Source organism: Meles meles, chromosome 6 (genome assembly GCF_922984935.1).
Source record: "Meles meles chromosome 6, mMelMel3.1 paternal haplotype, whole genome shotgun sequence".
Lineage (NCBI taxonomy): Eukaryota > Metazoa > Chordata > Mammalia > Carnivora > Mustelidae > Meles > Meles meles.
In genome coordinates, this window is record NC_060071.1 from 59254727 (window position 1) to 59281601 (window position 26875).

The window sequence follows — 26875 nt, forward strand, 5'->3', positions numbered from 1 at the left end:
TGGGTGGGGGGGGGGGGCTAGAAGCACCAACCTCTTGTGCAGCTGAAAATCCACATATAACTTTTGACTCTCCCAAAACTTAACTACCAATAAACAGTCAAATACTGCAAATTGAAGATTTTCCCATTTTCTTTTAGGGGTTTTACGGTTTCAGGATTTATGTTTAAGTTATTAACCCATTTTAAATTAATTTTTGTAAATGGTGCTAGGAAAGGACGCAAATTTATTCTTTTGTATGTGGATATACAATTTTCTCAACGCCATTTGTTGAAAATAGTATGCCTTCCCTATTGTTTAGCCTTGGTAGTCTTGTTGAAGACATCTGACCATATACATGAAGGTTTATCTCTGGGCTCTTCATTCTGTTCTATTGATCTACGTGTCTGTCTTTATGTTGGTACCATACTGTTTTAATTGCTATAGGTTTGCAATATTTTTTAAAATTAGTAAATGTAAATCTTTTTTTTTTTTTTTTTTTCCAAGAGTTATCTGGGCTATTTGTGTTGTGGTCCACTGAGATTGCATATGAATTTTAGGTCTTTTCAATTTCTACAAAATAATAATTAAAAAAGCAATTGGGATTTTAATAGGGATTACATTAAATTTATAGATTGCTCTGGGTACTGTGGATAATTTGACAATATTAAGTCTTCCAACCTTGAACCTTGGACTTGAACATGGACTGTTTTACATTTGTTTATGTCTTCTTTAGTTGTTTTTTGTTTTTTTTTTTTAGCATTTTTTGGCAGTTTTTAGTGTATAAGTCAGTCATCTCCTTGGTTAATTTTATTCCAAAGTATTTTATTATTTTTGATGTAATTGTAAATAGAACTGTTTTCTTAATTTCCTTTTCAGATTATTGTGTTTAGACATACAACTGGCTTTTGTGTGTTATAACTGGTTTTGTATCTCAAAACTCTGCTGAGTTCATTTATTAGTTCTAACAATTTTTTTTGAGTGAAATTCTCAAGGTTTTCTACATACAAGATCATGTCATCAGCCAACAGAGAAAGTTTTACTTCTTCCTTGCTGATTTGGATGTCTTTTGTTCCCTTTCTTATCTGTTTGCTCTGTCTAGAACTTCTAGTACTATGTTGACCAGAAAAGGTGAGAGACAGCCTTTAGTTTTATAACGGGAAGAATATTCAGTTTTTCACCACTGAGAATAATGACAGTTTATGGGCTTTCATTTATGGCTTTTATTATGTTGAAGTAATTTTTTTCTAATTTTAGTTTGTTGAATATTTTCATTATGAAAAGATGTTGAATTTTTCTGTATCAATTGAATCAAGTAGTTACTGTCTTTTAATGTGATATATTGTTTGATTTTCATATGCTGAACATCTTTGCATTACATGAATAAATATCACTTGGTCATAGCATATAATTTTTTTTAATGTATTGTGGAGTTCAGTTTGCTTGTATTTTGTTGAGGATTTTTGTGTCACTATTCATCAGAAATACCAGACTATAGTTTTCTTTTCTTGCAGTATCTTTGCCTGGTTTTATGCCAGCTGAATAAAATTAGTTTGAAAGTGTTCCCTCCTCTTCACTTTTTTGGAACAGTTTAGGAAATCATGCTAATTCTTTAAATGGTAGAATTTTTAGTGAAGCCATCTGGTTTAGGGCTTTTCTTTGTGGAGAAGTTTTGATTACTGATTTAATCTCCCTACCATACAGTTCTGCCCAGATTTAAAATCTCATCATGATTTTATCTTGATAGGTTGTATTTTTCTAGAGTTCTATCCATTTCTTCTACGTTATCCAATTTGTTGTCATGTAATTGTTTATAGTAGTCTCTTATGATTCTATTTCTGTTACACTACTTGTCTTCTCTGTTATTTTTTAATTTTTGTTAGGTCTTCTACTTAGTCTACCTAAAGGTTTGTCAATTTTTTATTGATCTTAAAAAAAAAACCCTCTTAGTTTCATGTTTTTTTCCTATTCTTTCATTTATTACTGCTTTATTCTTTATTATTTCCTTTCCTCTACTACCTTTTGGTTTAGTGTGTTTTAGTTCTTTGAAGTATAAAGTTAGGTTGTTGATTTGATAGCTCTTCTTTTGTTTTTAATGTATCTGTTCTTTTCTAAATTTTCCTTTTGGTACTGCTTTTCCTGTATCCTATAAGATTTGGTATGGTTTTTGTTCTGTATTTGTCTTAAGGTATTTTCTGATTTCTTGTGATTTTTTTTTTTCTTTGACCCATTGATCAGTCAAGAGTGTAATTTCTGACAGGTTTGTAAATTTTCTAGTTTTCCTTTTGCTATTGATTTTGTTTCATTTCACTGTAACTGGAAAAGATGCTTGATATGATTTCAATTTTTTTTAAATTTACTAAGACTTGTTTTGTGATCTAACAAGTGATCTGTCCTGGAGAATGTTTCTTGTGTGCTTGAGAAGAATGTGTACTCTGCTGTTGTTGGGTAGAGTGCTATTTTTATGTCTATTAGGTCCAGTTAGTCTATGGTATTGTCCAAGTCCTCTGTTTCTTTGCTGATCTTTGAACTGGTTGATCTATATATTGTTGAAAGAGGGGTATCAAAATACCATTATGGTGTTACTGTCTATTTCTCACATCAGTTATCTCAGTATTTGCTGTATTATTTGGGTACTCTGCTATTAGGTGCATTTTTATTTATTACTATGCCTTCCTTGTTAATTGACTTTTTTTTTTTATCACCACATAATCTTGTCTCTTGTGACAATTTAAAAAAATATTTTATTAATTTAACAGAGAGAAATCACAACTAGGCAGAGAGGCAGGCAGAGAGAGAGGAAGCAGGCTCCCTGTGGAGCAGAGAGCCCGATGTGGGGCTCGATCCCAGGACCCTGGGATCATGACCTGAGCCAAAGGCAGAGGCTTTAACCCACTGAGCCACCCAGGCGCCACTCTTGTGACAATTTTTGACTTAAATCTATTTTATCCAATATATGTATGACAACCCCTCATCTCTTCTGGTTATCATTTTCATGGAATACTTTTTTCCATCCTTTCATATCCAGTTTATGTATGTCCTTGTATCTGAAGTGTGTCTCTTTACAACAGCATAGAGTTGTATTTTGTTTTTTGTTTTTTTTTTTAAAGATTTATCTATTTGACAGAGATCACAAGTAGGCAGAGAGGCAGGTGGGGGCGGAGGGAGGGAGGCAGGCTCCCTGCTGAGCAACAATGCGGGGTTTTATTCCAGAACCCTGGGATCACGACCAAGCCCAAGGCAGAGGCTCAACCCACTGAGCCACCCAGGCACCCCTTGGTTTTTGTTTTTGTTTTTAATCAATTCAGCCACTCTATGTCTTTGATTGAAGCATTTAATCCATTTACATTTAAAGCAATTACTGATAAAGCAGAATTTGCTACTGTCATTTTGTTAATTGTTTTATGCCCTTTAGTTATTTTGTCATTACTGTCTTATAGCTGTACTTGGTGTGTTTTGTTAATATTGGGGGGATGGGGGCACGCTTTGATTGCTTTCTTACTTTTATGCATCTTCTATAGGTATTTTCTTAGTGGTTACTATTGGAAATTACATGGAACATCTTATAGTTATTATAATCTATTTAAACTGATAATAACATCAGTCACAAAACTCTCCTCCTTTACATTTCCCCCTTCCATTTTATATTACCAATGTCACAAATTATCTCTTTGTATATTTTGTATTCTTTAACATAGTTTTATGGTTATGGTTATTTTTAAAATTTTCTCTGTAAAACTCCACGCCAGAATTAAAAGTAGTTAATGTAGGGATGCCTGGGTGGCTCAGTTGGTTGGGTGGCTGCCTTCGGCTCAGGTCATGATCCCAGCATCCTGGGATCGAGTCCCACATTGGGTTCCTTGCTCAGCAGGGAGCCTGCTCCTCCCTCTGCCTCTGCCCACCACTCTGTCTGCCTGTGCTCACGCTCTCTCTAACAAATAAATAAATAAAATCTTTAAAAAAAAAAGTAGTTAATGTAACACCCATTACAGTTATTATAGGATTCTGTATGTCTCTGTATTTATTTTTATCAGAAAGCTTTACATTTTCATATGCTTTAGTGTTGCTGCCTAGGGTCCTTTTTTCTTCTTTCTTCTCTTTTCAACTTAAAGAACTCCTTTTAGCAATACTTTATTTTTTTTCATTTATTTTATTTTCAGTGTTTCAGCATTCATTGTTTATGCACCACACCCAGTGCTCCATGCAATACGTGCCCTCCATAATACCCACCACCAGGCTCACCCAACCACTCACCCCCCTCCCCTCCAAAACCCTCAGTTTGTTTCTCAGAGTCCACAGTGTCTCATGGTTTGTCTCCCCCTCTAATTTCCCCCATCTCCTCTCCATCTCCTCATGTCCTCCATGTTATTCCTCATGCTCCACAAGTAAGTGAAATCATATGATAACTGACTCTCTCTGCTTGACTTATTTCACTCAGCATAATCTATTCTAGTCCCATCCATGTTGATACAAAAGTTGGGTATTCATCCTTTCAGATGGAGAGAACCAAGATGCCTTTTAGCAATAATTTAAAGGAAGGCATGTCTAGTCGTAATGGACTCCCTCAGCTTTTGTTTGTCTGGGAAGGTCTTTATTTCTCCTTCCTTTCAACTTTTCTGTATTTAAAATTTTCCTTAATAAAATGTTGGGATAAAGCAAAAGTGAAGTTAAGAAAATTTTCAAATAAAAACTAAGAAAATTTATTACTAACAGACTCACACCAAAGGGCATTAAAGACCTTAACATGAATGTTATTAGCTAGAATTAAATATTTTCTTATTTCTTGAGGAAACTACAGTGAAATGAACAGACCATAAACACACATCAATGAATTCTGATGAATGCCTTACTGTCATCCTGAAAGTATTCTCACTTTAATGTCTGAGGGGTATTTTTGCTGGGTACCGAATTCTAGGATGCGGTTTTCATTCAGTATTACAAAATATATGATTCCATTGCTTGGATTTCTTTCTTTTTTTTTTTTTTCCCTCTTTAAAAGTTAGGTTTTATTCTAATAGTTGTCTCTTTGAAAGTAGCCTGTTTTTAGCATATTTCAACTGTTTTCAATTTCTTTACTTTGCCATTTGTTTCTAGCATTTTCATCATCATATGCCTAAATATGGATTAAAAAATTTTTTTTATTTAGCTTAGGGTTCATAAAACCTCTTGAATCTATACCTCGGTGTGTTTCATCAACTTTGGAAAGTTCTCAGCCATTATCTCTTGAAATATTTTACCTTTCCCATTATCCCTCTCCTTTTTTTTCTGACATTAATTACATGTATTTTAGACTACTTCATTGTTTCTATTTCTCTTAATCTCTAATGTATACTTTCTATCTTTGTTTCTCACCATATCTTCATTCTTAATATTTTCTCTTGACCTTTTTTCCAGTTTATTGAATCACTCTTTGGCTGTATCTATAGGCTTCTCACAAGCTCACTAACACTATCTCCCATATGACCAAAAAGTCTGGTCTTATTACTCTCAATCTGTCACCAAGGAAACCCAGGATTCTCAGACTATGCTTTTTCCATAAAATCTAATCCCATTTTTATGGATAGTGAGACAACTTTCTCACCATCCCCCTTACTTTAAACATTTATTTGTTTGTCTCATTCTGTAAGATAAAAGTTTCATGAAGGAAATAATTTTTGGATGTTTAGTTCACTACTATATCCCTAGTGCTAGGAAACAGATGTAAGCACTCAATAAATATGTGTTAAATAAATGAGCAGTATTCTACTTTTCTTTTATAAGAAATCACCAAAGTTAAACTTTATAAAAACATCAGAAACTTTATTTTTAAAGCAACAATGACAATAACAATAACAAGCTGCATACAAGAGCTTAACAACTAAATAAATAGTAGGACAAAATATATAGTTCACTAAAATTTGAAAGCAGACAAGAAAATCAAATGACTGGTTATTTTTTTTTTTAATTTTATTTATTTTTTTGACAGACACAAGTAGGCAGAGAGAGAGGAGGAAGCAGTCTCCCTGCCGAGCAGAGAGCCCGATGAGGGGCTTGAGCCCAGGACTCTAGGATCATGACCTGAGCTGAAGGAAGAGGCTTTAACCCACTGAGCCACCCAGGCACCCCCTGATTGGTTATTTTTATCACCTCCCCCCAAACTGATAGGTCCACCATAGATTTTGGATTAAAAACACTTTTCCACTGTCCAGTTTGATCCTCTTGACACAGTGATATATTGTTGCTACTACTGAAATCCATGCATTAGGGATATAAATGAGTCAAGCAGCTCTCTAAATCTGAGTGAATCTGATGCTTGATTTATTACTCTGCTTCAATGACCATTTGCAGCAGCAGTGACTTAGTAGCACCCAAGGCCAAAATCTCTCTGAATGTCAAGTTATATCATTGAGGTTTGTAGAATTAGGATTTAAAGTTTGCGAACCACTTTGCTCCTTCTTATCAAATCATTTTTCTGCTCTTTAGCTTGAGGACAAAGGTGGGGGAGAGGTGGGGTTGGAAAGCTGTACTGAACTCGAATGTTGGTGAGTGAAAGTCATCATTCATCTTCCTTCTTCCATTGTCCCTTCTGTAAGGAAATATTTTTGAAGTGGCATAAAGACATGGCAGCATATCTCTCTGGACAGGATCTTCAAGTTTATACATGTTGATATGAGTAGTGAGAGCAATTCCCATATATAACAAACTCAAGAGGCCTGCTATCTGAATGTTTTTGGTCCCTTTTATATGTATACTTTCCTTCCAGCATTCTCTGTGCAGACTTTACTACAGGATCAAGTAGATTTCAACCCACATTGTGGGTACCGTTTTCACTTGAGTTCTATGGAAAGTTTTAAAGGGTCCTTGTATGTCTCTTTCTACCTGACTACAAAAGCGCTGTAGAATAACATTTAAATATTTGTTTAGCACTGGAACTCATTATATCATTTCCATCTCCTGAAGTTAATTTTCTTAATCAAATATTTTTAAATTTACATGTATGTACTCATTATAAGAAGTTACAGATTACAGATTATATAAGTATTAAGCTTTTCTGTTTTCCTCTTAAGTCCCTTTCCCCCAAGATAGCCAATATTATCTCTCTGGTTATTACGTGCCCACCCTTACCATCCTCATTCAAATATAAATGAATATATAACCTCCTTGACTCCATCAGTATTTTTCAGAAAAACAGGATCATATCCTATACATAACTCTAGACAGACTAGATATCTGTCACTGTAATCATGATGCTGGGAATAATTACCTGTAATAACTGATTTGAATTTAGAATTAAAATTATCTGTAATTTGTCATTATTTATAGTGAATTCCAAGGGGTGCTAATAATTTTTTAAACAGAGTAAGTACTCTTAGGTATGTTAGATTGAAGCAAAAAAATAAAAGCACAGAGACCGTTTAATGCTATAAAGTTTTTCAAGATATTTGATGGTATTTCTGAAATAAAGCAAAATAAAATGAAAAGAACCAAGAATGGGTTATGAGACATGATGTCTTTAAAAGTTACAACCTCTAGGAATATGGGCTTTTACAATCATATAAAATATATACTTGTCCCATGAGATTATTCAACAAAAATCAAAATTAAGTAATAAGCAATAGTAGTCCATTAATAGAATTGGGGCTAAGTGTTTGTGAACCTGTTTCTTTAAAAATGCAGTGGCTTTGTCAACAATTAATTTGAAATATTATTTCTCATAAGGCTGTTTGGAAATTCCAAAATAACTACATAAGGAAGAAAAAGCTTGTGAATGGTGAAAAGTAGAAGTCTTGATTTTTCTGTTAAAGGTTATGCATTTTAATATGATCTTTTGGCTGATTTATGTAAAGCTTTGTATTTTTCATTTTCTCAAGCCTGTCACTGCAGTGATGTATGGCATATTTTAGCATCAAGTTTGCCATAAGCAATAAAGTCAAGGCCCCAAAGAAATTTTAATATATTTCCCCATTTTTAACCTGGAGCTTTCCATTATTCAGTTATTTTGTTTGGGATCCCCTATTTAGTTGACATAAGTTTTATACTCACATAAATAACTTTATAATTTTAAAGATAAATTTTAACTAGATTAATTATTGGGTAAGTTTACAGGTCATCATATGTAAAGTGAAAATCTTATTGATAACTTAAATTTTACACTAACAACCTGTCTCAAGGTTATATTCTATATTCTAGCTTGCTTTAAGAGCATTTTTCTTTAACAAGATAAAAGAAAAATGAACGAGAAAGTGACTTTTATTAAATGGTAGGCAACATGAAAAGGAAGCATATGTTTATAAAATTCTGTAAGAAGAAAAAATGAAGTAATAACAATCAATTATAAACTCAAAAATCTTATTCCAGAACAGCTGTTACAGAGAGTACAAAAATGAAAAAGGAACAGTCCTCAAGAAATTTACAACCTAGTGGAAATAAGTCCTTAAACGTTATAACATAAAGCTGACCAAGTTTTTGTCACAAGAAAGGAAGAAACAAAGTATTAGGACAGTTTATCTGGAATAGCTAAATGCATAAGTATTTGAGTTAAAAAAGAAAGGAAGACAGATAAGACAGAATAACCAGAGGCAAGGGAAGAGAGAAGCAGAAGTCACAGTAAGGGAGAATCCATCCAATTGTTCTGTACTACTAAGAGGAAAGGATACATGTAGGGGGGTCCTGAGAGCAGGACTGAGAAAAGAAGTTATACTACCATGTTATACAGTCTTCAATTAATGTCTAAACATCCTGTTTATTTAAAAAACAATGTAGTTGTATTATGGATTTTTGTGCAGAGACACAAAAATAAATACAGCAGTGGAATAAAATAGGGGGATAATGAAAGCAAAGAGTTCACTTAAAGAAGCTGTATGTTGTCCAAGAGTTTGGGCAAGATATGACTTTAACTAGAGAGATGGGCATGGAGATGGAATGGTGTAATATATATATTAGAGAATTAGCATGTAAAGAATTAGACAACCAACTGAATGTCAAGGTAAAGGAGACCCAGCTGTAACAGATGATGCTAATATTCTGTTCCTGAGTTACTAAGGGGAAAACAATTGTGTTAAAGAACAAAAAGAGGCAGAAGTTACACCTGTAGGGGAAAATGAGTTCAAGGCTTGTACACAATGACTTGATACATATTGGCAGTGATGTCCAGCAGCCAGTCAGAAATATGGAGAAAGTGAGAAATAAGCAGAAAGACCAGAAAGAGAGTGACTTTAGAATCATCTGCGTGGAGCTGAAAAGTAGATTGTGGGAGAAGACAAAAATCCCAGGGACAGAAAATGTAGAAAAAGAAAAAAAATGCAACCTTAAAAAGAACTTGGGGTTATATACATTTGTTGAAGGTAAGAAGCAGAGGAACTACTGAAAGAGATAGAAGAAATCTTGAGCCAGTAGAAGAAGTCAGAATGGTACAGTGACATACAACCATTACAGGGGAATTTTTCAAGGAGATGGTGGTCAATATTATCAAGGAAAGGATTAATTAAGGATTATAAAGTTGAGAAAAGAGCAACAGCAGTTTATCAAAGTAACTGAGGTCAAGCTAGATTGCAAATGTGTTATAGAATGAATTGAAATTAAAGGACTTTAGGGAACAGATACAGATGTTCAGAGTGATATTCAAGGTACTACATTCTACATCTCACTATTATTTGGGGTGGAATGTTAATTTACTATGAATTTGAAATAGCAATGTGATTTTGATAAAGCATGTGAAAAGTATCTGTATTTTTGTCCTCTAGCATTTATTCATCTTTCTTTTGGAAATCATACTTTGTTTTCCCTCTAGAGCATACCCTTCTCTATTACCTGGGCGAGGACAGAAGTAAACATGGTGACTTAGCCCAACCTTTGCCCAAGCCACTGAAATGCAGTGGGATTTCTGGGAAAGAAACTCTCACTGTTTCCCTCTGGTTCCACACTAAGAATGCCACATCAAAGCTTGTCATTTGCAAAAAAACAAAAACAAAAATAAAAACAAAACCCAGAAAAGGGCCTAAAGGAAGCAACATTTAACATAAATTTTAATAATGAACACAAGTAAAATTTCTTAGCAAGATAATGGAAGAAATCACAGAAGTTAATAAATAAATGGAGATATTCCATGATCATGGGTAGAAAGACAGTATTGTCAAGATCTGTTTTTTTTTTTTCTAATTTGATCTACAGCTTCAATGCAATCCTAATCAAAAAGTCAGCAAGTTACAAACTGATTCTAATGTTTATATGGAAAGACTTAGAATAGTCAACAAAATATTGAAGGAAAAGAATAGTCAGAAGGCTGACATTACTGACTTCAAGACAACTATTAAGCTATGGTAATTAAGGCATTGTGGTATTGGTAAAAGAATAGATAAACAGAGCAACAGAACAGAGAGTCCAGAAATGGATCCACACAAATATAGTTAACTGATCTTTGGCAAAGGAGCAAGGGAAATAATGGAGAAAAGATAGTCTTTTCAACAAATGGTAACAGAACAGCTATACTTCCACATACAAAAAAATGAATCCAGACATAATCCTTATACTTCCTTATAAAAATTAACTCAAAATGGAACACAGACTCAAATGTAAAATGTAAAACTATAAAACACCTAGAAAATAACATAAAAGAAAATCTATATGATCTTTGGTTTGATGATCACTTTTTAGATACAATACCAAAGGTATGATATATGAATGAAATAATAATTCATTAAAATTAAAACTTCTGCTTCATAAAGGACAGTGCCAAGAAAATGAGAAGATAGCTGTAGACTGGGAGAAAATATCTGCAAAAGACATAGCTGATAAAGAACTACTATCCAAAATACACAACAAGCTCTTAAAACACAATAATAAGAAAGCAAACAACTCAATTAAAAAAATGAGCAAAGATCTGAACAGACACTTCACCAAAGATATGGGAATGGGTAGATAAAGCATATGAAAAGATGTTCCACATCAAATGTCATCAGGAAAACACAAATTAAAACAAGATAATGCTGCACACCTATTAGAATGGAAAAAGTCCAAAATATTGACAATATTGAAAGCTGATGAAGATGCAGAGCAACAGGAATTTTCATTCATTGACAGTGGGAATATAAAATTGTACAGCCACACTGGAGGACAGTTTGGTGGTTTCTTACAAAACTAAACATATTCTTAACCGTACGATCTGGCAATCACACTCCTTGGTGTTTACCCAAGGGAGTTGAGGACGAAAACCTGCACATGGATATTTACTGCAGCTCTACTTATAATTGCCAAAACTTAGAAGCAACCAAGATGTTCTTTGGTAGGTGAATGAGAAGTAAAGTGTAGTACATCCAGACAATGGAATACTCAACACTTAAAACTCGTGAAAAGACATGGAGGAAGTTGAATGCATATCTCCTAGGTGAAAAAAGCCAGTGTGAAAAGGGCATGGCTACACATTTTCCGACTGCAATTATATGACATTCTGGAAAAGGTAAAACTATACAGACAGTAACAAGATCATCGGTTTCCAGGGGTAAGAGGGAAAAGAAAGGATGAACAGGCAGAGCACTGACAATTTCCAGGGCAGTGAAACTATTTTGTATGATGCCATAATGGTGGATATATGTCACTATAAATTTGTTCAAACCCATAGAATATGCAGTAGTAAGAGTAAATCGTAAACTATGTACTTTGAGTGATAAAGATGAGTCATTCATTGTTTGTGGGTTCATTGATTATAATAAATGTACTACTCTGGTGCCAGATGTTGATAGCGGGGAAGGCTATGCATGTGTGAGGGCTGGGGGCATATGGGAACTCTCTGTTCCTTCTGCTCAATTTTTCTGTGAATCCAAAACTGCTGTAAAAAATTCAGTATATTCAAAATAAAGTTGTCTAAAGTCAGCAAAGATAATACCAAAATATTGTGGGTTTTTTTTTAATAAGTTGGCTATTTTAAGTAATGCTCCTATAAACATTGGGGTGCATGTATCCCACTGAATTGGTATTTTTGTATTCTTTGGGTAAATTCCCAGTAGTGCAATTGCTGGATTATAGGGCAGTTCTATTTTTAACTTTTTGGGGGACCTCCACACTTGTTTTCTAGAGTGGCTACACTAGTTTGCATTCCCACCAACATTGCAACATTGAATGTTCCCCTTTCTTCACATCCTCACCTACACCTGCTATTTCAGCATTCTGACAGGTATGAGATGATATCTCATTGTAGTTTTGGTTTGCATTTCCCTGCTTATGTGAGTGATGTTGAGCATTTTTTCATGTGTCTGTTGGCCATCTCTACATCTTCTTTGGAGAAACGTCTGTCCATGTCTTCTGCCCATTTTTAAACTGGTATTTTCTGGGTACTGAATTTTCTAAGTTCTTTATGTATTTCAGATACTAACCCTTTATCAGATATGTCATTTGCAAATATCTTCTCCTATTCCTTAGGTTGTCTTTTAGTTTTGTTGATTTTCCTTTTGCTGTGTAGAAGCTTTTTATTTTGATGAAGTACCAGTAGTTTATGTTTGCTTTTATTTCCCTTGCCTTAGGAGCTTTTACTTACAAAGAAGTTGCCATGTCCGATGTCAAAGAGGTTACTGTCCGTGTTTTCATCTAGAATTTCTATGGTTTCAGGTCCCACATTTATGTCTTCAATCTTTTTTGAATTAATTAATTTTCTTTTTATTTTTTTTTCCTCACCATAGCACATACCCTCCTCCATGTCCATCACCCAGCCACCCCATTCCTCCCACCCCTCTTCCCTCCAGCAACCCTCAGTTTGTTTCCTGAGATGAAGAGTCTCTTATGGTTTGTCTCCCTCTCTGGTTTCATCTTGTTTCATTTTTTCCCCCTCCCTTCCCCTATGAATTTATTTTTGTGTATGGTGTAAGAAAGTGGTCCAGTTTCATTTGTTTGCATGTTGCTATCCAGTTTCCCAAACACCATTTGTTGAAAAGACTTCTTCCCATTGGATATAAAAATTGCATTTTTCATTGTTATAAAATACTCAGATCTAATGATATTCTTCCTGATTGTCCAATACTGTTGATAAAATGAATACTATATCGAAACAAAAAATGACATGTCATGTCAATAATATCCAGTAGAATAAACTTGACTGGCTAAGTAAACTGATTGCCTTTTCATTCTGATTTTCAAAAGCTCTGCATCATTATACAATTGGCAGAAATGACAGCAGGAAAGAGAAAAGGAGAAAAATAAAACAATGGGATGAAAGAAAATAAATGTTACAGAAATGAAAGTTGGAGATGAAGTAAAAGGGGAAAAAAGACCACATACCATGTTATAGGTCATGGATAGGACATGGTAACTAAAGTCAGAGAAAATGAATCCTGAGAAAGTCACCAATAGTAATGAATGAGGCTTTCACATTTCCCCAATTAATCAATGTTTCTACTAACTTCTTCTGATAAAGATATATATTTCTAATAAAAAATGCAGAGAATGAGCTGGATATAATAGTTGAGAAAATGTTATATAGTTTTTTTTTAATATAGAAATGGCAGCTTAGTAAACAATGTTCAAAAATGTTCTTCAAAACAAAGCCAAAGTTGGTGGCATTACAATTCCGGACTTCAAGCTCTATTACAAAGCTGTCATCATCAAGACAGCATGGTACTGGCACAAAAACAGACACATAGATCAGTGGAACAGAATAGAGAGCCCAGAAATCGACCCTCAACTCTATGGTCAACTAATCTTCGACAAAGCAGGAAAGAATGTCCAATGGAAAAAAGACAGCCTCTTCAATAAATGGTGCTGGGAAAATTGGACAGCCACATGCAGAAAAATGAAATTGGACCACTTCCTTACACCACACACAAAAATAGACTCCAAATGGTTGAAGGACCTCAATGTGAGAAAGGAATCCATCAAAATCCTTGAGGAGAATGCAGGCAGCAACCTCTTCGACCTCAGCCGTAGCAACATCTTCCTAGGAACAACGGCAAAGGCAAGGGAAGCAAGGGCAAAAATGAACTGTTGGGATTTCATCAAGATCAAAAGCTTTTGCACAGCAAAGGAAACAGTTAACAAAACCAAAAGACAACTGACAGAATGGGAGAAGATATTTGCAAACGACATATCAGATAAAGGGCTAGTATCCAAAATCTATAAGGAACTTAGCAAACTCAACACCCAAAGAACAAACAATCCAATCAAGAAATGGGCAGAGGACATGAACAGACATTTCTGCAAAGAAGACATCCAGATGGCCAACAGACACATGAAAAAGTGCTCCACGTCACTCGCCATCAGGGAAATACAAATCAAAACCACAATGAGATATCACCTCACACCAGTCAGAATGGCTAAAATGAACAAGTCAGGAAATGACAGATGCTGGAGAGGATGTGGAGAAAGGGGAACCCTCCTCCACTGTTGGTGGGAATGCAAGCTGGTGCAACCACTCTGGAAAACAGCATGGAGGTTCCTCAAAATGTTGAAAATAGAACTACCCTATGACCCAGCAATTGCACTACTGGGTATTTACCCTAAAGATACAAACATAGTGATCCGAAGGGGCACGTGTACCCGAATGTTTATAGCAGCAATGTCTACAATAGCCAGACTATGGAAAGAACCTAGATGTCCATCAACAGATGAATGGATCAAGAAGATGTGGTATATATACACAATGGAATACTATGCAGCCATCAAAAGAAATGAAATCTTGCCATTTGCGACGATGTGGATGGAACTAGAGCGTATCATGCTTAGTGAAATAAGTCAATCGGAGAAAGACAACTATCATATGATCTCCCTGATATGAGGACATGGAGAAGCAACATGGGGGGGTAGGAGATAGGAGAAGAATAAATGAAACAAGATGGGATTGGGAGGGAGACAAACCATAAATGACTCTTAATCTCACAAAACAAACTGGGGGTTGCTGCGGGGAGGTGGGATTGGGGGAGGGGGAGCGGGCTATGGACATTGGGGAGGGGAAGCGAACCATAAGAGACTATGGACTCTGAAAAACAACCTGAGGGTTTTGAAGGGTCAGGGGTGGGAGGTTGGGGCAACCTGAGGGTTTTGAAGGGTCAGGGGTGGGAGGTTGGGGGAACAGGTGGTGGGTAATGGAGAGGGCACGTTTTGCATGGAGCACTGGGTGTTGTGCAAAAAGAATGAATACTGTTACGCTGAAAAAATAAATAAAATGAGAAAAAAAAAAAAAAAAAAAAAAAAATGTTCTTCAAGAATTATGTATATAATTAGATGTTCTGTAGTTGTCAGGCACTGTGGACACCTGAAAAAAAAAAAAAAGAAAGAAAAAAAAGAAGAAGAAAGAAAATGCACCATATTTATTTAGTGTCAGTGAATGTTCCACCTTAAAGAAATAACATTCTTTTCTTTGAGAGGGCAAATGGACTGTGAACAAATGAAATACTAAAACAACAAGGTGAACAATGAGCTATTTAGCTTAAGCTGAACATATAATGGCTGATATGTCTAAACAAAATAAGTTTCCTCAAAAAAAAAAAAACCAAAGAACGAAACAAGAAATTCAATAGTTTTTATTTTGTGTGTGTGCACATGGCAGCAACAGGAGCAGAGACCTAGAAAGTAAGAGGTTCCCTTCACTGGATATGAAGGATGTTTGAATAGTACAGCTTCACTTTCTCGGGGATTACCAGCTTTTGACTTACTTTCTATCTTAATTTTTCTAGACACTGATAATTATTTTCTTCCTAGAGAAACTCTTTCATCCTGATTTCTGGTTACCATTCTTTTCCTTCCCTTGCCAATCTTCATTAAACCCTCTTGATTCTTCAGATTCCCTATCATAAATAGCCTCAAGACTTGGTGATAGAACACTAAAGATGCAGAAAACTTCTTCCAATCCTTTATATTTCAAGTGGCAGACTTAAAAAAATGTTTTTATTTAGTTCTAGTTAGTTAACATACAGTGTAATATTGGTTTCAGGAGTAGAATTCAGTGATTCATCACTTACAACACCCTGTAAGTAGAAGACCCTTTAATCAAAGGGTCTAATCCAGATCTCTACCTATTCCACAAGACATCCTTAAACTGACATTCTGCTATATCTTGACAATCAACATATTTAAAATAAAACTCTTTATCACTTTTGCTTCACTTTCCATCTTTCATTTGTACTTCTGTTCTCTTGGATGTTTTTGGAAAAGCTTTTATTTTTTCTTTTCCTCCACTCCTAAACTTTGTATAATGAAGCTCCAATTCATTCACAAACCTTTCCCCTCATGCTTATGTACAATGAAGTAATTCTTATTTTACTAGGTGATTTAATATTTGGTTGTATACTGTCCTGTCTTCTCATTGGTTAATGTATATATGATTCCCTTTTTAAGTGAGTTGCAAATCCTTCAGAAATGTAATTTCTTAGGCATCATATAGAGTTCTCAAAACTATAAACATTTGCAAAATTTTTAGTTACTGACTGAGGATCTGGAAAAAAATCATTAATGATAAAATGACTTTTTTTTTTACCCTGTATCTGTTGTTATAGCATTATAGATACAGAGCCAATGCATATATCCCAATTTTCTCTTGAAATCACTGGGAAAGTGAATCTTATTTACTCGCCTTGTCCTCCAAGTGCAATTCCAAAAAGCGTAGATAAGCAACAGGTGCAAATGCATCAGCTGAATGTGTGACCACTTCTGATGAATCCCTAAAACATAAAAATTTTATAATGTGTTTATTTACTACATACATTGTGGCAAATTGTTCTCTACTAGTGACTAGAAGAGACCCAAAATCCTACTTTTTTATTTATTTCCACTGGCAAACAATATGTAGTGATTAACATCTATTTTTTTTTTTTTAATATTAATTTTTTTTTAAGATTTATCTATTTGACAGAGAGAGATCATAAGTAGGCAGAGAGGCAGGCAGAGAGAGTGAGAGGGAAGCAGGCTCCCTGCTGAGCAGAGAGCTGGATGTGGGACTCGATCCCAAGACCCCGAGACCACGACCTGAGCCGAAGGCAGCAGCCTAAACCACTGAGCCACCCAGGCGCCCCAATTAACATCTATTTTTAAGAATCCAATATTTTATTGGGATAAGGACTGAGGATGCTAAATTTATAAGAAAAAGTAAAGACGCTTTTGTCTTTATAATGACATAATTCAACTTTCAGGTTCACTCAAAGCTCTCTGAACAGTTTTGAGACTTAAAATTTCTATTCAATTTCATTTTCACAAATTTGCTTGGTAGGGGCTAACCATTAAACAATAGCACTTTATCTTCATTATTCCTTTCATTTTCAAGAGGTAATTCATTCAGTGTTTCACACAAAATCTCAATTATCCTTCATAAAAGCAGTACTGGTGACGGTTTTAAGCTCTAGGTGAACTCTTCACACTGCAATATCATTGCTATTAAAATTGATTGTCTGACATAGTAATTACCACATTCAGGTAAAATGGTATGAACTGCTTGCTGGCACCATATGGATACATGTAAATTAACTGAACTTTTATCAAAGATACCCTGTAAAGCGCATATGAATAACTAAGATTATGTGTGAAGTTCTAATAACTAATTATTTTTTATTGTTGTTTATTAAGAAAGCAATAGTGTTTTGCATTTCAACTAAATTTTAAAAATAGAATTCCCCATATCTCTTTAATGCCTTGGGAACTAGTTCCATTATTTATATTAATACATTGTTAGCATTTTAACCTTTGTAGGATAGTAAAACAAATTGTTAACTTTATTTGACTTCGTCACTAATGTAAGATATTTTTTTTTAAAAAATTTTTTTTTCCATTTTATTTATTTTTTCAGCGTAACAGTATTCATTCTTTTTGCACAACACCCAGTGCTCCATGCAAAACGTGCCCTCCCTATTACCCACCACCTGTTCCCCCAACCTCCCACCCCTGACCCTTCAAAACCCTCAGGTTGCCCCAACCTCCCACCCCTGACCCTTCAAAACCCTCAGGTTGTTTTTCAGAGTCCATAGTCTCTTATGGTTCGCCTCCCCTCCCCAATGTCCATAGCCCGCTCCCCCTCTCCCAATCCCACCTCCCCCCAGCAACCCCCAGTTAATGTAAGATATTTTTGAGTCAAATTTTGTAATGTAAAGTTATTTAGTGGCAATAAAAGGAACCTCAAAATACTTGGCTCCAGAATATTAAATTTTCATGGACAAAATCTGTTTACTTTCCCCTTTGAAAGATCAGAGATAGAGAAAAAATTTTTGATGATTAAAAGAGTCAACTACCATTCATGCACCTTTAATATCAAATATGCCTCTTGTTAATGCTTAGGAAAAAATAACATTAAAAAGGGCTTCGGTGACATTACAAGGAAGCAACTTATGTTATAAAAGAAACAGAATTATTAAAGAGTCAGGATCCTGACAGAAATATATAACCTGCTTTCACAGGCTACATCAACCAAAAGATGTCTCTGGTATAATGAGGAGGAGAAAGAGAAAGTAAAGAGGCCAGCTTGCTTTCTCACACCTGCCCCTCTGGCTTGTTAGCCCTAATTTTGTTTTTCCTATTTATCCCAAAACTGCTTGTTCTGGTCATATCTTAGATCATCGATCAGATGCATATTCCAATTCCTATGTACAACCTTACTCTTACATTAAATTTCAATCTCCCTGTTCCTGATCTCAGCCTTGGAAACTGACCCTGAACCTCAATTATGCCTAATCTAGGCAGCTTGGTTTTGATATCCTTGACAATGGAGTGAACCAAAACTATAATTAACCCAGAACCAATGCTATGTCATTAGAAAGGGTTTTGGGCTCTCCCTTCTCATGCCAGTTATCTGCACTAGAAACAGAAGGTTGACAGCAAATAGCTCATTTAATTAATGTAATTACTGCATTCTGAATAAAGATGGTTATATTCTAAGCACTAAATAAAGAAGAATATGATTTTTACGGATTCTATTCAATTCATATCTTTAATTGACTAACATCATTTCATTCACTTCTACAAAGCCAAACAACTGGAAGAGACTAGATCTCAAATGAACAGTTTTTAGTTTCAACAGAATAATGTCACTATTGCTCTTCTTCTCCCTTTCAGAAACTCAACTGAAACTCAGCTTCCAAGGATTTTTGGTTTCTACTTTGCGGATTTCTCTGAAACCTAGAGTAGGATCTGTTGAAATGTCCTTAGAGTGACCCAGAAAATTAAGACCAATTGTGTCACAGCAAAAATGCTTTCCAGTTGGTGTTCTCCTCCCCTTTCCCTGTTAATACAAACAGTCAGTCAGGGCACTACCTCTTATACAACCGAGACTTCTTGGTAGCCTTGGGGGCTAGTCCATGTTCCCTTTCACTGTTCCATTAGGCTTACCCCTAAATACAACTTCAAAAGGACAGCTGAGTCAGGCCAGGCTCCCATGGTATGAGGTCAGGCCCTATCCCCTCACTTCAGAACAAAAAAAACTGACATTATCTCTTGAGACAGCCATGGTCTTTGTTCCTACCATTCCTCTGAGAAAACAATGTATACAGATATTCCCTGTGGACTCACACTTGTCCTCATAGACATCTTCAGTATCATTTTTGTGAAGCCTTCCTTGACATTTTCCAATAGTCCTTAGTTGTCTTCTTTTATGTGCTTTCATAATGTGTTCACAGGCCTTTCATTGCACATCTACTACATTACAATTATGTGTTTGTATGCTTATCTTTCTTCTTAGAGAGGGACCAAGTTTTGATCACCTTTGTGTGACTCTCCCCCCCACCCCCCGACCCCTCTTGGCTCAGTACAGAGTACATTGTCTGGTATTTCATCAGACCTTTGTTGAATAAATGATTATAGTTGAAATTTTATTAAGTATCTTCACATTATACACTACTGAATTCTCATAAACCCACACTGATTTTTTTAATTCCTATCTTCTCATGAATACTTTCTCATATGTGTACACTGCATGTATACATGCACACATATATACATGCACACACACCAATGTACCATATGTTATCTCTAGCATAATAAAAGTAACATTTAATAGGTCTAAACATTTAAATATAAGGAAAATAGTTCGTAAATTTAAATAAATCCCACATAATACAGGATACATGTCAGAAGGTAGATAAGTACTCGATTCGTCCCCACTGCTAAATGCCACATTGTGATGCCCTGTGCTGAATTATGCCTTGAGTGGGTAGAAAATAGGAGTAGGTGGGCAAAATGAGTACAAAGTGTTTTAACCACAGAATTTAGTACTTCCTTCCTTCCCCCCTCCCTTCATCCATCCCATGTGTAGCAACTTTATACTACTATAATGTAGTATAGTAATATTAATAACACAAATGAAAGATGGGGATGTATCAAATACTGACATTTTGAAAATATGTTCATTAATAGAAAAAAATCACTTTCATTAATACAGGATTAAGAGTTCTGTTCTTATGTCTGATAAATATACACATATATTTTAAAGTAAGAAGTAATAAGAAAGTAGGCTCTTTATTTGAGGACCTTCAATTGCCCCACAATTATCCTCCTTTCATAAAGGTTAAGCTGTAATTGTTTTCTTCAAGGTCTCTCAGAAAAAAACCCTTCACTTTCTGAACTAAAAATCTCTATCTAAAAGTGAGTAATCACATATTAATTGACATGAAAAGTGAACTGTAAAATGCTCTAGTTAGAAAATTTTTAAATTACTTCTAGACAAAGACTGCTACATCAGTCTTTCCTACGAGATTTAAAAAATGTTAATTGGGACAAAATATATCTTATAATAAACTTCCAGAACCACCCCAATTTCTCCGAATTACTTCAATTCAATCTGTGTTTTTGAAGAAAAAAAAAAACCCTAATAATAATCAAGTCATTTTGCAGGTAAAAGTTTATTTTTTCTCCCCTTAGAGGTGATCTCTTTTTCATCAAAATAATTTGAATCAGACATTTGAAATGGGATTCCTAATAATCAATTAGCTTTATGCCAATTGTGGCAGACTACAGAACAGGAGAAATTTTAATTTGTCCAAGAATGAATTCAAAGTTACCAGATCCAGTATTTTTAACAGTCAGTTTTTAACAGTTACAAGAACTTATCTTTTAGTTGTATCATCTCTAAATAAAGTAACTTTCATTTACATACAGTTTTAGAACATGCAATGTATATTCACTCTCAGTATCACATTTATTGCTTATCAGGTAGGTATGATGATGACATTTTCTATTTTAAAGGGGAGGAAAGATTTTATATATAATAGGTGACATGCTTTTTCCACAAACTAGGATATGGTCCAACCTATCACCTCCAATTATAACCTAAAAAGGAACACATACAAGTGGAAATGGGATAAACTTTTAAAAACAATAAATAACTGATTAATTCAACAATATTTAACAAACACTTGTAAGTGACAACTATGTGTTCTAAGAGTTCAGGAATGAGAACAAGCACTAGAAGGGATGGCAACAGAAGCTTTTAAAAATGGAAGGATTTTTACAGCTTAGGAAAGATAGCCAGTGGTACTGTAGTAGTAGTGCTGTATGGTGACAGATGGTGGCCGCACTTGTGATGGGCAGAGCAGAACTTATAGACTTGTTGAATTGCTAGGTCATATACCTGAAAGTAACATAATGTAACATCATGTGTCAACTATATTTCAATTAAAAAGAAAAGAAAAAAAAGGAAGAATTTAGCAAAGAGGAGAAAAATGGGAAGGCAAGTTAGAGAAAAGGCAAGTAAAAAAGTTATGAAGATAAGGTGAGGCATAGCCTATGAAGAAAGAAGCACAGAATGTGTTTAAGCGTCAGAATTAGATGAGTGATGAACTGATAAATGAGTAGGATGAAAAGACGGTGCTTCCTCTGTGCTCTCAAGATACACACCTGTATGTATTAGCACTTATGTAGTTGATGCACCTATCTCTCCTGTTATAGGAAAAACTTCTACAGAGCAGAGCAGTAGCTTGCAGAGTTCCACCCACATAATTCACCTCAATAAATGATTATTCAATTGAACTAAACATTGCAGCACTAAAGGTTTTAATATACCTCCCCAACATCCCTCTCTAAAATAGCATGACTGATTTCTCCCACGGCATTGTCTTGGCCAGGCTTAGGTTCCCTTGCCTACAAATGAAGTCTACAAAAGTTTCAGTTTTCAGGTCTAAAGCACTACAATAAATGGACCTTCTGCTTACATAGTGTAAAGCAGTACATCTCTTACAATTCTACGTTGTTCATAAAGACTTTTAGAAGCTCAAGTTGTCAAATAAATGGGAAAAATTGAGGGGAGGAGTCAAGATGGTGGAGAAGTAGCAGGCTGAGACTACATCAGGTAGCAGGAGATCAGCTAGATAGCTTATCAATCCATTGCGAACATCTACAAATCCAACAGGAGACCGAAGAGAAATAGCAACAATTCTAGAAACAGAAAATCGACCACTTCTGAAAGGCAGGATCGGCAGAGAAGTGAATCCAAAGCAACAGGAAGATAGACCGCGAGGGGAGGGGCCGGGTCCTGGCAAGCGGCGGAGCAACGGAGCACAAAATCAGGACTTTTAAAAGTCTGCTCCATTGAGGGATATGGCTCCAGAGGCTAAACTGGGGTGAAGCCCATGCCGGGTCAGCGTGGCCCCAGGTCCACGGGGTCACAGAAGGATGGGGGTGTCAGAGTGTCACAGAGCTCGCAGGTATTAGAGTGGGGAAGCCAGCTACAGAGACGGAGCAGAGGAGTGAGCTCTCAACTCGGGGTTACCTTGAACCGGTCGCAGGCTGGGTGAGCTTGGAGCACAGCCAGAGGCCAGGGACACGGGAGTGATTGAGCGCTTGTCTCTGAGGGCGCACTGAGGAGTGGGGCCCCAAGCTCTCGGCTACTGCGAGCGGGAGACTGGGAGGCCGCCATTTTCATTCCCGTCCTCCGGAACTCTATGGAAAGCGTTCAGGGAACAAAAGCTCCCTAAAAGCGAACCCGAGCGGATTACGTAGCCCGGAACCTGGTAAGGGCGGGGCAATTCCACCTCGGGCACTACAGAATCGCTACAAGAGGCCCCTCCCCTAGAAGATCAACAAGAAATCCAGCCAAGACCAGGTTCATATACCAAGGAGAACAGCAGAATCCCAGAGGAGGAGAAAACAAAGCATGGAATTCATGGCTTTCTCCCCATGATTCCTTAGTCTTGCATTAATTTAATTTATTTTAATTTTATTTTTTTCTTCTTCTAAAATTTTTTTTAACTTTTACTCTTTCTTCTTTTAACTTTTTTTTTGTTGTTTATTTGTTTAGTTACAGCATAACAGTGTTCATCTTTTAACATTTTTTAACTAGTTTATCTTAACAATACATTTCATAAAAAATAATAATAATCTTTTTGGAAACTTCATTATTATTGCCATATTTTATCCTTCATTGTATCTAACTGTATTTTTTGTATACACATAGGGTTTTTTTTTCCAAAAAATTTGGGGTACAACAACTTCTAATATATCAAAATATGCTCTAAATCTAGCTCCAGGCTTGTTCTAGTCTCCAGCCTGAGCAAAATCTCTCCACTTTCTTTTTCTTTTTCTCCCAACCAACTTATTATATCAACTCCTTTTTTAGAAATTAAAAAAAATTTTTTTTCATCTTTATAGGCATATTCCATCCCTTCATTGTGTTTACCATTATATATATTTTTCATTCTTTAAAATTTTGGGAGGTAGTTTACTCTAAGAGACCAAAATACTCCCAAAATTAAAAGGGTGACCCTGTTCTAGTCACAAGTCTAATATATATATATTTTTCATTTTTATATTTTTTAAAATTTGTTTTCTTTTTTAAAAAATTTTTTTTTCTGAACTTCTTTTTATCCCCTTTCTCCCACCCATGATTTGGGGTCTCTTCTGATTTGGCTAAAGCGCATTTTCCTGGGGTCTTTGCCATCCTTTTAGTATTTTATTTGCTCCTTCATATATTCTTATCTGGACAAAATGACAAGGTGGAAAAACTCACTACAAAAAAAAAAGAACAAGAGGCAATACCAAAGGCTAGGGACCTAATCAATAGGGACATTGGTAATATGTCAGATCTAGAGTTCAGAATGACGATTCTTAAGGTTCTAGCCAGGCTCGAAAAAGGCATGGAAGATATTAGAGAAACCCTCTCTGGAGAGATAAAAGCCCTTTCTGGAGAAATAAAAGAACTAAAATCTAACCAAGTTGGAATCAAAAAAGCTATTTATGAGGTGCAATAAAAAATGGAGGCTCTTACTGCTAGGATAAATGAGGCAGAAGAAAGAATTAGTGATATAGAAGACCAAATGACAGAGAATAAAGAAGCTGGGCAAAAGAGAGACAAACAAATACTGGACCACAAGGGGAGAATTCGAGAGATAAGTGACACCGTAAGACGAAACAACATTAGAGTAATTGGGATTCCAGAAGAAGAAGAAAGAGAGAGGGGAGCAGAAGGTATATTGGAGAGAATTATTGTAGAGAATTTCCCCAATATGGCAAAGGGAACAAGCATCAAAATCCAGGAGGCACAGAGAACCCCCCTCAAAATCAATAAGAATAGGTCCACACCGTATCACCTAATAGAAAAATTTACAAGTCTTAGCGACAAAGAGAAAATCCTGAAAGCAGCCCAGGACAAGAAGTCTGTAACATACAATGGTAAAAATATTAGATTGGCAGCAGACTTATCCACAGAGACCTGGCAGTCCAGAAAAAACTGGCATGATATATTCAGAGCACTAAATGAGAAAAACATGCAGCCAAGAATACTATATCCAGCTAGGTTATCATTGAGAATAGAAGGAGAGATAAAAAGCTTCCAGGACAAACAAAAACTGAAAGAATTTGCAAACACTAAACCAGCTCTACAGTAAATATTGAAAGGGGTCCTCTAAGCAAAGAGAGAGCCTAAAAGTAGTAGATCAGAAAGGAACAGAGACAATATAGAATAACAGTCACCTTACAGGCAATACAGTGGCACTAAATTCATATCTCTCAATAGTTACCCTGAACGTAAATGGGCTAAATGCCCCAATCAAAAGACACAGAGAATCAGAATGGATTAAAAACAAAACAAAACCCATCAATATGCTGCCTACAAGAAACTCATTTTAGACCCAAAGACACCTCCAAATTTAAGGTGAGGGGGTGGAAAACAATTTACCATGCTAATGGACATCAAAAGAAAGCGGGGGTGTCAATCCTTATATCAGATCAATTAGACTTTAAGCCAAAGACTATAACAAGAGATGAGGAAGGACACTATATCATACTCAAAGGGTGGACAACAAGATATAACACTTTTAAAGATTTTATTTATTTATTTGACAGAGAGAGATCACAGGTAGATAGAGAGGCAGGCAGAGAGAGAGAGAGAGGGAAGCAGGCTCCCCGCCAAGCAGAGAGCCCGATGCGGGACTCGATCCCAGGACCTGAGATCATGACCTGAGCCGAAGGCAGCGGCTTAACCCACTGAGCCACCCAGGCGCCCCAAGATATAACAATTTTAAATATCTATGCCCCTAAGGTGGGAGCAGCCAACTATATAAACCAATTAATAACAAAATCAAAGAAGTACATCGACAGTAATACAATAATAGTAGGGGACTTTAACACTCTCCTCACTGAAATGGACAGATCATCCAAGCAAAAGATCAACAAGGAAATAAAGGCCTTAAATGACACACTTGACCTGATGGACATCACAGATATATTCAGAACATTTCATCCCAAAGCAACAGAATACACATTCTTCTCTAGTGCACATGGAACCTTCTCCAGGATAGATCACATCCTGGGTCACAAATCAGGTTTCAACTGGTATCAAAAGATTGGGGGGCGCCTGGGTGGCTCAGTGGGTTAAGCCGCTGCCTTCGGCTCAGGTCATGATCTCGGGGTCCTGGGATCGAGTCCCGCATCGGGCTCTCTGCTCAGCAGCGAGCCTGCTTCCCTCTCTCTCTCTCTGCCTGCCTCTCTGTCTACTTGTGATTTCTCTCTGTCAAATAGATAAATAAAATCTTAAAAAAAAAAAAAAAAAAAAAAAAAAAAAAAAAAAAAAAAGATTGGGATCATTCCCTGCATATTTTGAGACCACAATGCTCTGAAGCTAGAACTCAATCACAAGAGGAAATTTGGAAAGCACACAAATACATGGAGACTAAACAGCATCCTTCTAAAGAATGAACCAGGAAATTAAAGAAGACTTGAAAAAATTCATGGAAACAAATGATAATGAAAACACAACTGTTCAAAATCTGTGGGACACAGCAAAGGTAGTCCTGAGAGGAAAATATATAGCAGTACAAGCCTTTCTCAAGAAAGAAGAAAGGTCTCAAACACACAACCTAACCCTACACCTAAACCCCTACACCTAATGGAGCTAGAGAAAGAACAACAAAGAAAGCCTAAACCAGGCAGGAGAAGAGAACTCATAAAGATCAGAGCAGAAATCAGTGAAATAGAAACCAAAAAACCAATAGAACAAATCAACGAACTAGAAAACTAGAAGCTGGTTCTTTGAAAGAATTAATAAGATTGATAAACCCCTGGCCAGACTTATCAAAAAGAAAAGAGAAAGGACCCAAATAAATAAAATCATGAATGAAAGAGGAGAGATCACAACCAACACCAAAGAAATACAAACAATTATAAGAACATATTATGAATAACTCTATGGCAACAAATTTGACAATCTGGAAGAAATGGATACATTCCTGGAAACATATAAAATACCACAATGAACCAGGAAGAAATAGAAAACCTGAACAGACCTATAACCAATAAGGAGATTGAAACAGTCATCAAAAAATCTCCCAACAAACAAAAGCCCAGGGTCAGGTGGCTTCCCAGGGGAATTCTACCAAACATTTAAAGAAGAATTAATATCATTCTCCTGAAACTGTTCCAAAAAGTAGAAATGGAAGGAAAACTTTCAAACTCATTTTATGAGGCCCGCATTACTTTGATCCCAAAACCAGATAAAGACCCCATCAAAAAAGAGAATTACAGACCAATATCC

The 26875-nt window shown here is 35.8% G+C and overlaps 1 protein-coding gene across 2 annotated transcripts in view; it reads right to left on the reverse strand.

The window, feature by feature from the left end:
* Window positions 1-13313: 13313 nt before the first annotated feature.
* Window positions 13314-26875, reverse strand: part of DPH6 (diphthamine biosynthesis 6) — a 192645-nt gene continuing 179083 nt past the window's right edge. For both annotated transcript variants that reach the window (XM_046009003.1, XM_046009002.1), the window contains 3 exons: window positions 16508-16595; window positions 15132-15190; window positions 13314-13471 (listed from right to left, as the gene is read on the reverse strand). In XM_046009003.1, the coding sequence (XP_045864959.1) occupies window positions 13464-13471; window positions 15132-15190; window positions 16508-16595 (155 nt within the window). In that variant the 3' untranslated portion in view covers window positions 13314-13463. The remainder of the gene's footprint in view (window positions 13472-15131; window positions 15191-16507; window positions 16596-26875) is intronic.